General features: G+C 60.6%; 1 protein-coding gene across 1 annotated transcript; it reads left to right on the top strand.

Annotated features, from left to right (window-relative positions):
* The first annotated feature begins 8,452 nt into the window (after positions 1–8,452).
* On the top strand, positions 8,453–13,824 carry LOC121740344. Its single transcript, XM_042133016.1, has 3 exons — positions 8,453–10,660; positions 10,714–13,246; positions 13,400–13,824. The coding sequence occupies exons 1-3, from the start codon at positions 8,453–8,455 to the stop codon at positions 13,822–13,824; spliced, it is 5,166 nt and encodes a 1,721-aa protein (XP_041988950.1).
* The last annotated feature ends 183 nt before the right edge of the window (positions 13,825–14,007 follow it).

Genomic DNA, 14,007 nt, shown 5'->3' with positions numbered 1-14,007 from the left:
CTATGGTTCGCGCCATGCTACGCAGTGAACTGGAGTGGAAGGCGGTCGAGAACTTCGCGGAGGAAGTAATCGCCGCAAAGGAAGAGGCCGAGCGGGAGAGAGAGAGAGAGGCGCTCGACCCCCGACGACGAAGACGGACAAGGCGACAACATGTCATTCAGATTGACGACTTGCCGCCCTAGATGGGGAGCTCGGGCGACGGTATGGGGATGCCGCCGCCCAACGAACGAGCCCCTGAGAGGGTCGCGATGCGCTATGTACTCTTCGCGCATCGCGACACCAGAGAATGGACTGCCTATGCAAGCCCTGGTAGGGCCTCTGTTCGGCGGTAGGAGCTGATCCGCTCTAACGAAGAGGAGCCTGCTATTAGCACGCGGGCAGACACGCTTGCAGAGCCGCGGAGTTGAGCTCGCGCGTTCTCGTGACCCTGCAAAGTGGTGCGATGAAGAGTACCGTCGGGTTTTAGTGGGTAGGGCTGCGGTCAATTCACCATCTTCACGACCGCAGCGAGCCCCACATACTCGCTGGGGAGTCCCCAATCCCCGCGAGATGCGTCAAGGCATTTCCCGACGAAAAAAAAAAAAAAAAAAAAAAAAAAAAGGTTAGGTTAGGTTAGGTTAGGTTAGGTTAGGTTAGGTTAGGTTAGGTTAGGTTAGGTTAGGTTGGGGGCGATGCCGGTCCGTCCACGTCGTGTCCCTGGGCGCCTCCCCCGTGCCATCGTGAGCGTTTTCGCGGTGACACGGGAGGGGTGGCTGAACGCCGGTATGGCGTGTGTTTGTGTGCGTGTTTGGTCTTGTATGTTTGGCTGCGCCCACAGTGTGACGAAAGGGCCCGCGACCCGGGGTGTCGGAGCGTAGAGTCATGGCAGATCGTACAAGTAAAAGTATTCTCCGGGTGGGTCTCGGCTCCTCAGGAGTCGGGGAATCCCATGCGCCGTCCTCGGACGGTGGCCGGCCCGTGTATACGGAGGGGCCAACTAGTGCGATGAGGGGTGAGGGGGCCGCTGCGGCGGCGAGTAGTGGAGAGGGCGCGAAGATAAGCGCGAACCCGAATCCGGCGCACCTAACCGCGTCGGAGGCGGGAGCAATAACCGATGAAGACGTTGACTTTTCCGGTCCGCAGCCTAATGCTATAGACCGGATAAAGCGACTTATGCAGCGCAAGAAGGAGCGGAACTGCCCAGTACGCGACGCCGATCTGCCAGAGGTGTTGCGTTGGCGGGACGTCAAAATGTCGTCACCCCGGACGCCTTCTGCGCTGCCAACCGGACGAGACAAAGAGGTCGGTGGGGACCTGACGCGCTCACCTCGCGTAGTTCTGCGCGACGTGATGCGCGAATTCTCCCTGCCGCCTCCCCAAGGAAGTGACATCACCGGCTATGACAGTGAGGACTGGCCCTTGGACTCCGACGACATGACATCTGACGTGTCGATGGACTCCGAGGGCTTGCCCACAGACCCGGATAAGACACGCCGCAAACGGCGAATCTCGGACGAGGACGAGGCGCCGCCCCCTGGCAGAGGAGCGGTGCCCAAGGCTAAGAAAGGACGTGGCCGGCCACCAACCACCGGCCAATACGTCGGTCTCGCTAAGGCCCAAGCGGACCTTAAACGGGAAAAGGAGGAGGAACGCCGGGCTATCTTCAGGGCGAAGGTGGAGGAGGTGGCCCGGGCGGCGCGGGAGGCGCGAGAAGCGAGGGAGGCGCGAGCCTCCACTCGCTCAAGCCCTGCCCCAGCCGAGGAGACATCGGAGGAGACCAGCGCGGCCCTAGAGGGCAGCGTAGAGAGGGCCTTGGAGATGGTGACGATGGTCGCCACAAGGTCCTCAAATCTAAAAGGGACATACCAGCGGGCCCTCAAGGAGGCGGTCGCGTCAATCAGGGCGGCCGTCACCGAGATTAGGGGTCGCGGACAAAACGAGGAGATGCGGGCACTGGAGGCGCAGAACGACCGCCTTCTGCGCCAAGTGAACGCGATGCGTCGGGAGTTAGAAGAGCTCCGCCGTCGCGTCACTGGTCCTGCAGCCGAAGACCTGCAAAAGATGTTGTCGGAGGTCTCACGTTCCAACATTGAGACCTTCGGCAACATGCTAAACGCAAGAATTGCCGGCCTGGAGGACAGGCTCCTCCCGGAGCCCCGAAGGAGACCGCCGCTGGCTGCGGACAGCGTTGGGCAACCCCCCGGCGCCCCACCACCAGCAGCTCCAAAGAAGAAGGCGCCGAAGCCTAAGAAGACGGCGACGGCAAAAACACCGGACGAGGATTCGACAGGTGGCGTGGTGGCTCCTATACAGCCACCCGCCGCAACTGCAGAGAAGAGGGCTGAGAGGCCCAAGAAGAAGAAAAAGAAGCGGCCATCTATGGCCGCTCAGGAGGCGGCAAAGGGGGGGCAGAACACCAACGCCCCTCCCGCCGAGGCCCCGTGGACTACCGTCGGTCCGCGCAGGCCCAAGGAGAAGAAAGGGGCGGCTACTCCATCTAAAGCCGACCCTAGGAAGAAGAAGAAGGCCAAGCTCCGTGCCCCCAACACCGCGGCAATCACCGTCACACTGAAGGCGAGTGCTGCGGAGAAGGGGGTCACGTACAAGGACGTGCTGCTGAAGGCGAAGGACGCGGTCGGTGGGGCAGTGCAGGAACTCGGCATCAACAGAGTCGGGTTTCGCTTCCGGCAGGCACAGACCGGCGCTCGCGTTCTCACCATCCCTGGCGAGGGCGCACAAGAGAAGGCGGATGTACTGGCCGCAAAAATGCGGGAGGTGTTGGATCCGGAGGTGGTCAAGATCGGCCGCCCGGCGAAATGCGTAGAGATGCGCATCGCCGGGCTGGACGACTCGGCAACGACCGCCGACGTCATCGAGGCGGTCGTCAGAGAAGGGGGATGCCCGACAACTTCAATTAGGTCGGGCCCCATAACGAAAGGAAGGTGGGGCGACGGCTCGCTTTGGCTGAGCGTCCCCGTCGCGGCAGCCAAAAAGCTGCTCAGCTTGGGGCGGCTGCGAGTGGGCTGGGTCTCGGCGAAGGTGACACTGCTGGCCGCGAGGCCTAAGCGGTGTTACCGATGCCTTGACACCGGCCACCTGGCGACGACATGCCAGTGCCCGGTGGACCGCAGCCGGAACTGCTTCCGCTGTGGGAAGCCGGGGCACAAGGCCGCCGAGTGCCGGGAGAAGCAACCCAACTGCTTCTTCTGCGAGGCACTCGGCAAGGAGAAAGACCACGTGCTGGGTAGCAGCGGCTGCATCACAGTAAAGAAGCCGCTCCCCAGCACCAAGCGCCGGAAGAGACGAGGAGCTCCCTCCGATAAGGCTCGGCCGAAAGAGCCTGGAGCCGGCGACGCTGGGGTTAGTCAGCCCCAGCCCGCCATGGAGGTGGAGCCATAAGCCCGTGGGCGGTTGATCGGGGGATCGCCGCCCGCACGAAGGGCTCCGAGAAGAAAGCTCCCTAGATGCCCGGGGAGCTCTCGGTGAAGAAAGGCGGCGGCAGAACACCAGCCGCCGCAGTGGAGTAGTGCCGGATGCGGCGAACGGCCGTGTTGGGTGCGGAAGTCCAGCTAAGTGCCCGCGCCCCACGATGGCCTGAAGGAGGGCATGGGGGGGTTTTAGTGGGTAAACCTCTTGTAGGGAGTCCCACATACCCCCGTCCCTTCCCCCGAGGGGGCGGGGGATACGTAACGTATTTCCCCTCCTTAAAAAAAAAAAAAAAAAAAAAAAAAAAAAAAAAGGTTAGGTTAGGTTAGGTTAGGTTAGGTTAGGTTAGGTTAGGTTAGGTTAGGTTAGGTTAGGTCGGCGAGGGGGCGATACCGGTCCGTCCACGTTCGTGTCCCTGGGCGCCTGGGTACGCCACCCCGCCCTTTACACGGAGCGACGTATCCAGGATGGCTGAACACCGGTCTTTCCTGTCTTTCTCTCTTTTTATAGTTTACTCTTCGTTTGTTGTTTATTTTATTTTGTCTATCTTTTCACCACCTTCTCTACTCTATCTTTCTCATTTTGGTTAACTCTTCTCTACATCAGCGTGTGATTCTGCGTCTATATGTGTGTGTGTTTGTGGATGGATGGACCCGTGGGTCCCTAATCCCCGGTTTGTGGTGCCCGGCCTTGGGATGCGTGGCGAGCAGGTGGCTTACGTCGCAAGGGCACTAGGGCAGAATCTCCCTCTAAAGATCGAAACATGGCGGAACGTACTTTGAAAAATACTCCCCGGGTGGGTCTTGGTAGTCCGGTGGACACCAGGGAATCCCACACCCCCTCTAACCAGGGGGTCTGTCGGACGTATACGGGGCCGGCACAAAATACGTTGGAGGTTGAGGAGGCCGCTGCGGTGGCGAGTTGTGGAGAGGGCGCGACAACGCGCCAAAGTCCAAAACCGGCGCACCTAACCGCGCCGGCGGCGGACGCAATCACGGACGAGGACGTTGACTTCTCCGTTTACCAGCCTAACGGCTCGGAGCGGGTAAGGAGATTGGCGCAAAGGAAGAAGGAGCGGGGTTGTCCGATTCGAGACGTACCCAACCTGCCGCCTGTGCTGCAGTGGCGGGACGTTTACGAGTCGAAACCCGACACACCTGGACATGACGAAGAGGTCGGTAGAGAGTTGACGCGCTCACCTCGCGTCGTCCTGCGCGACGTGATGCGCGAATTCTCGATACCGCCTCCACAAGGACGAGACCATTCCACCGGACGTGACAGTGAGGACTGGCCCGCGGACTCCGACGATACTGCCTCAGACATATCGATGGACTCCGAGGGCCTGCCCTCAACACCGGACAGGACGCGCCTGAAAAGGCGCAATTCCGATGACGACACGGGCCCGCCCATCAGTAAAGGGGCGGTGCCCAAAGCAAAGAAGGGACGTGGCCGACCACCAACCACCGGCCAATACGTCGGCTTTGGAAAAGCTCAGGCGGAGCTGAACAAGGAGAAGGAGGAGGAACGCCGGGCTGCCTTCAGGGCGAAAGTCGAGGAGGTAGCCCGGAGGGCACGGGAGGAGCGAGAGGCGAGGGAGGCGCGAGCCGCCCTTCGCGCAAGCCCTGCCCCGGCCGAGGACACGGAAGAGACAGGCGCGGCCCTGGCGGCAGGCGTGGAGAGGGCCTTGGATATGGTGACGATGGTCGCCACAAGGTCCTCAAATCTGAAAGGGACGTACCAGCGTGCCCTCAAGGAGGCGGTCGCGTCCATCAAGGCGGCCGTCAATGAGATTAGAGGTCGCGGCCAGACGGAGGAGATGCGGGCACTAGAGGCGCAGAACGACCGCCTCCTGCGCCAAGTCAACGCGATGCGTCGGGAGCTGGAGGAGCTGCGTCGTCGCGTGACTGGACCTGCACCCGATGACTTGCAGCGGATGTTATCGGAGGTCTCGCGTTCCAACATCGAGACCTTCGGTAACATGCTCAACGCGAGAATTGCCGGATTGGAGGACAGGCTCTTGCCGGAGCCCCGAAGGAGACCGCCGCTGGCGGCTGACGGTACTGGTACATCAGCCGGCGCCCAACCAACAGCGGCTGCAAAGAAGACGCCGAAGCCGAAAAAGGCGGCGACGGCAAAGGCACCGGACAAGAGTCTGGTAGACGACGCGGCGGCTCCTTTACAGCCGCCCGCCGCACCAACTGAGGAGAGGGCTGCAAAGCCGAAGAAAAAGAGGAAGAAGAAGCGGCCATCAATGGCCGCTCAGGAGGCGGTAAAAGGGGGGCAGAACACCAACGCCCCTCCCGCCGAGGCCCCGTGGACCACCGTCGGTCCGCGCAGGCCCAAAAAGAAGAAAGGGGCGGCTACTCCATCTAAAGCCGCCCCTAGGAAGAAGAAGAAGGCCAAGCTCCGTGCCCCCAACACCGCGGCAATCACCGTCACACTGAAGGCGAGTGCTGCGGAGAAGGGGGTCACGTACAAGGACGTGCTGCTGAAGGCGAAGGACGCGGTCGGTGGGGCAGTGCAGGAACTCGGCATCAACAGAGTCGGGTTTCGCTTCCGGCAGGCACAGACCGGCGCTCGCGTTCTCACCATCCCTGGCGAGGGCGCACAAGAGAAGGCGGATGTACTGGCCGCAAAAATGCGGGAGGTGTTGGATCCGGAGGTGGTCAAGATCGGCCGCCCGGCGAAATGCGTAGAGATGCGCATCGCCGGGCTGGACGACTCGGCAACGACCGCCGACGTCATCGAGGCGGTCGTCAGAGAAGGGGGATGCCCGACAACTTCAATTAGGTCGGGCCCCATAACGAAAGGAAGGTGGGGCGACGGCTCGCTTTGGCTGAGCGTCCCCGTCGCGGCAGCCAAAAAGCTGCTCAGCTTGGGGCGGCTGCGAGTAGGCTGGGTCTCGGCGAAGGTGACACTGCTGGCCGCGAGGCCTAAGCGGTGTTATCGATGCCTTGATACCGGCCACCTGGCGACGACATGCCAGTGCCCGGTGGACCGCAGCCGGAATTGTTTCCGCTGTGGGAAACCGGGGCACAAGGCCGCCGAGTGCCGGGAGAAGCATCCCAACTGCTTCTTCTGTGAGGCACTCGGCAAGGAGAAGGACCACGTGCTGGGTAGTAGCGGCTGCGTCACAGCAAAGCCGCTCCCCAGCACCAAGCACCGGAAAAGACGCGGAGCTCCCTCCGACAAGGCTCGGCCAAAAGAGCCTGGAGCCGGTGGTGCTGGGGTTAGTCAGCCCCAGCCCGCCATGGAGGTGGAGCCATAGGCCCGTGGGCGGTTGATCGGGGGATCACCGCCCGCGCGAAGGGCCCCGAGAAGGAAGCTCCCTAGATGCCCGGGGAGCTCTCGGTGAAGAAAGGCGGCGGCAGAACACCAGCCGCCGCAACGGAGTAGTGCCGGATGCGGCGAACGGCCGTGAGGACGCGGAAGTCTTAGAAAAGTACCCGCATCTCACGGCTGGAAGGAGGGCATGGGGGGGTTTTAGTGGGTAAACCTCGTGTAGGGAGTCCCACATACCCCCGCCTCTTCCCCCGAGGGGGCGGGGGATACGTAACGTATTTCCCCTCCTTAAAAAAAAAAAAAAAAAAAAAAAAAAAAAAAAAAAAAAAAAAAAAAAAAAAAAAAAAAAAAAAAAAAAAAAAAAGGTTAGGTCGGCGAGGGCGCAGAGAAGAAGGCGGACGCCTTTGCCGCGAGGCTGAAGACAGTCCTGCCTCAGGAAGTGAAAGTCGGGCGGCCGGCTGCTTGCGCGGAGATGCGCATCGCCGGCCTTGACGACTCTGTGACGGCCGCCGAAATCATGGAAGCGGTCGCACTTGAAGGGGAGTGCCTGGCCGGCGATGTCCGGGTAGGGCCGATTAGAGAGGGGCCACGGGGGGACGGATCGTGTTGGGTCCGCCTTCCAGTCGCGGCCGCTAAGAAGCTCTTGAGCTCTGGGCGGTTGCGTATTGGTTGGGTGTCGGCGAGGGTGGCGTTGCTGGCCGCGAGGCCGACGCGCTGCTTCCGCTGCCAGGACACCGGCCACGTGGCTGCCAAGTGCCAGTGCCCGGTGGACCGTAGCCGGACTTGTTTTCGGTGCGGGGAACCGGGGCACAAGGCGGCGGAGTGCGGGGCTGCAACACCAAACTGCGCCCTGTGCGAGGCCGCTGGCAGGGCCGAAAGGGGGCACGAGCTGGGTAGATGCCCATCTACATCAAAGCCGGCCCCCGGAGAAGACAAGGCGCCGACCAAAAAGGCTCGACACAAAAAGTCGAGACCTAAAGGCGCGCGGGCCCCGCCCGCTCCCGCCCGAATGGAGACGGACGCCTAGACCCGTGGGCGGTGATCGGGGGATCCCGCCCACAGTATGGGTCCCGAGAAGATAGCCCCCCTATAGCCCGGGGGGCTCTCGGTGAGGTACGCGGCTCAAGCCGCGTGAAGAAGGTGCCGGTTGCGGCTGCGCGCTGGGAGGGGCGGAGTTGTAGTCGCTCCGCGGTTCCCGTCCCTCCCGCACAAGGCGCATGACGATGGGCTGGGGGGGTTTTAGTGGGTAAACCTCGAGTAGGGAGTCCCACATACCCCCGCCCCTTCCCCCGAGGGGGCGGGGGATGCGTAATGCATTTCCCCTCCAAAAAAAAAAAAAAAAAAAAAGGTTAGGTTAGGTTAGGTTAGGTTAGGTTAGGTTGGGGGCGATACCGGTCCGTCCACGTTCGTGTCCCTGGGCGCCTGGGTACGCCGCCCCGCCCTTTACACGGAGCGACGTATCCAGGATGGCTGAACACCGGTCTTTCCTGTCTTTCTCTCTTTTTATAGTTTACTCTTCGTTTGTATTGTTTTATTTTTGTTTCACTACCTTTCACCATCTTTTCTACCCTGTCTTTCCTTTTTGTTTGCACTCTTCTTTACACCATTGTTTGTTTTGCGTGTGTACATCTGTGTGTGAATGAGTGATGGATGGGCCCGTGGGCCCCTAATCCAGGGTTTATGGCGCCCGGCCGTGGGATGCATTACGAGCAGGTGGCTACGTACCAAGGGCGCCGGGGCAGAATCACCCCTAACTGACACAAACATGGAATACAAGCATGCGGATAATTCTCCCAGGGTGGGTACCGGCAACGCCGGAGAATCCCACACTCCCGCTTCGGCGGGGGATCGGGCCGTGTATACTGGGGGCCCCAAACATGCTTTGAAGGAGGGGAGGAGGAATGACGACTTTGGCAACGAACTTACGGACAATGATAGGCAATGCGATTTGGCAATGTTGACGGCGAGCGAGGGTGGATCACGAGCGGCAACGCCCGTACCCACCGGCATGGGCTCCGGGTTCTTTAGGAGACCCGGAAGTGGTAGTGACGAGAGCGGCGATGAGTCCACCGCTTCTCATAATCCGGACGTGGACAGTGAGAGGGAGAGGACCCGGGAAACTTTCCGGCGCAAGAGGCGCGGTAGTGAGCTCGAGGATAGCCCGGAGAAAAACAGGGGAGCGGCCGCAAAGCCCTCCTCCAAACGCGGAAGAGGAAGACCGCCCACCACAGGGCAATACGTAGGCATGTACAAGGCCAAGAAGGATCTCCTCGACATCAAGCAGAGGGAACTTGAAGTCGAGGTAGAGAAGGAACTACTGGACGTGACAAAGAGACTCCCGAACCTACGGTCCAACCGGCTTTCGGAGTCCTCACTCTCAGACTGTATAATGGCGGAAGACGAGATCACAACGGCGAAACTTGGCGAGGCAATAACGCAGAGCCTTGACGCCATCTCCGCTGTGACTCAGAAGTCGAAGAATCTTAAGGGCACCTACATCGCGGCCCTTAAAAAAGCGACCTGTACCATAAAGGAAGCGAGCGTTAGCCTTCTTAGCAGGTCAGCTTCGGAAGAGACGAGAGCCCTGGCGGCGCAGAACACACGCCTCTCCAGAGAGCTAGAGGACATGAAGAAAGAACTAGAGGCCGTCAAGCGCAGGCTCGCTGACGCCCAACCACAGTCTGCTCCTATAAAAGAGCCGAATGTGGAAGAGCTATTACAGCGAGCGCTGCGCGAGGCGGTCTCCGTGATGAACGCCCGCATGGATGCACGCTTGGAAGGGCTCGAGGCCCGACTTCTACCGGAACCTCGCCTACGCCCTCCACTTGCTGCGGACAAAAAGAAGGAGAGAGCTGCCTCCACATCAGTCGCAAGGCCGCAGCTACCTGAAGTGGAAAAAGAGACCCCGCCTCCGCCGGAGCCATCAGTCTCTACATTGATGGCTCCGACGAACCCGGAGCCCAAACCAAAAAGGACAAAGAAGGGACGAAAGTCTGCTGCTGCTGTCGAGGCTGCAGCCGCGAGAAGCGATGCAACGACGGCGGTAGCTACGACACAGCCAGCCTCTCCTTCATGGACAGAGGTAGTCAAAAGAGGGAAGGCACCGAAGAAGGTGGAAGACAAGAAAAAGACGCTGAAGAAGAAGGAGAAAAAGAAGAAGGAAAGGCAACTCCGCGCTCCAAAATCAGCAGCCGTAGTACTGACTCTGCTTCCGGACGCGGAGAAAAATGGCGTCACTTACCAGGACGTCATTGATAAGGCGAAGTTACAGCTAGATTTGGCTGCACTTGATATCCCAGCGGTCAAATTTAAGCGGGCCGTGACCGGGGCTCGTATGTACGAGGTCTCGGGAGCGGCCTGCAAGGAGAAGGCCGACGCCCTTGCGGGCAAATTAAAGGAAATAGTCGGTGAAGACGTGGTACGAGTGTCTCGGCCGCAGAAATGTGCGGAGCTGAGAATCACGGGTCTCGACGACTCTGCAACAGCGACAGAAATCGCAGCTTCCGTCGCAAGATCGGGCGGTTGTCGTCCCACAGATGTCAGAGTCGGCGAGATCCGCGTAGATAGAAGAGGGCGCGGCTTGGCCTGGGTCAAGTGCCCGGTCGAGGCCGCCAAGCTGGTGACTGCGTCGCCTGCCAGGATTTACGTCGGCTGGACAGTGGCCCAGGTGACCCTCCTGGCCCAGCGCACCATGAGGTGCTTCCGGTGCCATGAAGAGGGACACACCAGAGCGACATGTTCCTCAGGAACAGACCGCAGTGAACTCTGTTTCCGCTGCGGACAGCCCGGGCACTCGGTCAAACAGTGCGGGAACCCACCGCACTGCGCGCTCTGCGAGTCACGAGGGAAAGCGGCGGACCATATTGTGGGCAGCAAGCGCTGCAACAAATCTGTCCCCAAAGCAAAACGGAAAGGCCCCAAAAAGAGCCGAGCGCCTCAAGAGGCCGCCACAACATCTACGGCGGCCCCTAGTGTCAGAGCGGACCCTATGGAGGCCCAATAACGGCCGCCTTAAGATTCCTACAGGGCAACCTGAACCACTGCGCCCAGGCGCAGGATCTTTGGGTTCAGGCTCTTCTGCAGTGGGAGATCGACGTGGCCGTTATTGCAGAGCCGTACCGCGTCCTGGAAAGAAGCGACTGGTTGGGAGACGCTGACTCGTCGGTCGCCTTAGTCTTTGGTCCCAAGATCATGTCTCCTTCGTCGAGGAGCGCGATAAGGGGCCGTGGATTTGTTGTCGCCATCTTGGGGACCCTCACCGTGGTGGGGGTTTACTTTTCCCCCAACAAGCCGACCGCCGAGTTTGAGGCGCTCTTGCTTCGCCTGACCGCCGTCGTAGAGGGGTCGAGTCGCCCCGTAGTTGTCGCCGGAGACTTCAACGCGAAGTCTCCGCTGTGGGGCTCCCCGGCGGCAAATGCGAGAGGTCGACTCTTAGAGGATTGGTTGGCCACTACCGGCCTGGTCCTGGCAAACCGCGGTGCGTCCAGTACATGCGTCCGGCGACAGGGAGAGTCCATAGTGGACCTCACCCTGGTCAGCCCAGCCATCGCCCCGCATATAACCGAGTGGCAGGTCTTGAGTCGCACTGAGACTCTCTCGGACCACCTCTACATACGCTTCGTCGTCTCAGCTCACTCGACGGAGCCGGGTCGCACATTTACACCTGGTGCAGGCCCGAGGTGGTCCTTGAAGAAGTTGGACCGCGACCTCCTCAAGGAGGCAGCAGCCGTCGCGTCATGGGCGCCTCTACCATCAGAGGACGTAGAGGAATGCACGGAGTGGTTGATTGAGGCGGCACACAACATCTGCGACGCCTCAATGCCCCGCGCCGGGCCGGTCGTACCAAGACGCCAGACGTACTGGTGGAGTCCAGACTTGAAGCGTCTCCGCGATCAATGTGTGGCAGCCCGCCGCCGCTATCTGCGTTATCGAAGAAGGCGAATCAGGAGTGAGACGGAGGAGGAGACCATCTACGATGGATACCGCACAGCGCGTCACAATCTGCGCGATGCCATCCGAATGGCCAAGAAGACGGCATGGGAGGAATTCCTAGGTACTCTTGAGCAGGACCCGTGGGGCAGACCTTACAAGTGGGTGAGGCAAAAGCTTCGCCCTGCTGCCCCACCGCTCACTCAGTCCTTGCAGCCGGATCTCTGCAGATCCATCGTTTCGGCCCTATTTCCACCTAGGGCCGAGTGGTCCCCACCATCCATGGCACCACCAACTGCGGAGCCCGAAGAGGAGGAGGAAATCCCCCCAGTTTCAGCCGGAGAACTGGCAGTGGCGGTACATAAAATGAGCCTTCAAAATAAGGCTCCTGGCTTGGATGGAGTCCCCGGTCGTGTATGGGTGCTAGCGATGGAGCACATGGAAGCGCGTGTGCTCGCCGTACTGAACTTGTGTTTGGTACAGGGGCGAGTTCCACGTCGCTGGAAGACGGGCAAACTCGTGCTACTCAAAAAGGCCGGGCGACCAGAAGACCAACCGTCTGCCTATCGTCCCATAGTGTTGATCGACGAGATCTGTAAGACGTTTGAGAGGATCATCGTCGCACGCCTCAACCGTCATCTTGAGAGCGTTGGTCCCAACCTGAGCGATGCTCAGTTCGGGTTTCGGTCTCGTCGATCAACAATAGACGCGGTGGCACGGATTCGGTTAATCACGGAGCAGCAAATCTCTCAGGGCGGGGTGGTGTTGGTTGTCTCATTGGACATCGCCAACGCGTTCAACACCCTGCCTTGGGAAACAATAAAGGAGGCCCTGAGGTACCACCGAGTGCCCAGATACTTACGCCGAACCATCGGTGATTATCTGTCGGAGCGCTCGGTGCAGTACCCTACCGAAGATGGATGGGAAGAGCAGGAGGTAGACTGCGGCGTCCCACAGGGTTCGGCTCTCGGTCCGGAACTGTGGGACCTTGGATTTGACCATGTGCTTCGGGGTGCCAACTTACCCGGCGTCGAACTGGTCGCGTACGCGGACGACACTGCGGTGGTCTGTCGCGCCAGAACGCACCGCGAAGCCACAATCCTGGCGACGGCAGCGGTAGCGCAGGTGGTGCGCAGGATCCAGGCGCTGGGCCTGACGGTGGCGCTGAACAAGACGGAGGCTATCGTTTTCCACGGGCCCCGTAACGCGCCGCCGCCTGGCCTAGCAATAATAGTTGGAGGAACTTCGATCCAGATTGCGTCTACCATGACTTATCTCGGACTGGTCCTCGATAGCCGGTGGACTTTCAAAGAGCACTTCCGCCGGCTATCCGAGAAGGTGAAAAAGGCAGCAGGAGCCCTGGCCTCGCTACTCCCGAATCTCGGGGGCCCGAGCCTTACTTGTCGGCGCCTGTACATGGGTGTGATACGCTCCATGGTGATGTACGGTGCGCCGATATGGGCTGAAGATCTGGCAGCTGTGAACAGGCAGGCCCTGGGACGGCTACAACGAATAATGGCGACGCGGGCAGTGCGCGGGTACCGCACCATCTCTCGGGATGCTGCGTGCCTGCTCGCCGGAAGCGTCCCATGGGACCTGGACGCCAAAACCCTCGCCGACGTCTACTGGCGTAGCGCAGAAGTCCGCGCGGGGGGCAGCAACCCCCTCCCGGACGCCGTACGTCGGTGGAGGGAAGAGGCCAACGACAGGGCCTTGGATGAGTGGGAAGAACGGCTCTCGGAGCCACGAGTGAGCGTGGACCTGATACTGGCCATCCGCCCAGTGTTCAGGGAGTGGTTGGGTCGGAAGAACGGCGCACTCTCGTTCCGCCTCACGCAGGTGCTGACCGGGCACGGCTGCTTCGGTCGGTACCTGTGCGAGATCGCCGGGAGGGAGGAGACGACGCGATGCCACCACTGTGGAGAGGACAGGGACACGGCCGCGCACACCTTAACGGCCTGTCCCTCATGGATACTACAACGCGCGGCCTTAACGGCCGCGATTGGACAGGACATATCACTGCCAGCTATGGTTCGCGCCATGCTACGCAGTGAACTGGAGTGGAAGGCGGTCGAGAACTTCTCGGAAGAAGTAATCGCCGCAAAGGAGGAGGCCGAGCGTGACAGAGAGAGGGAGGCGCTGGACCCCCAACGACGAAGAAGGCCAAGGCGACAACGCGTCATCCAAAATGACAACTTGCCGTCCTAGATGGGGAACTCGGGCGACGGTATGGGGATGCCGTCGCCCAGCGAACGAGCCCCTGAGAGGGTCGCGATGCGCTGTGTACTCTTCGCGCATCGCGACACCAGAGAACGGACTGCCTATGCAAGCCCTGGTAGGGCCTCTGTTCGGCGGTAGGAGCTGATTTGCTCCAACGAAGAGGAGCCTGCT

The sequence above is a fragment of the Aricia agestis genome, chromosome 3 (assembly GCF_905147365.1).
Source record: "Aricia agestis chromosome 3, ilAriAges1.1, whole genome shotgun sequence".
NCBI classification, from domain to species: domain Eukaryota; kingdom Metazoa; phylum Arthropoda; class Insecta; order Lepidoptera; family Lycaenidae; genus Aricia; species Aricia agestis.
The sequence above is the reverse complement of the archived record's forward strand: the minus strand, read 5'-3'. Positions and strand labels throughout refer to the sequence as shown.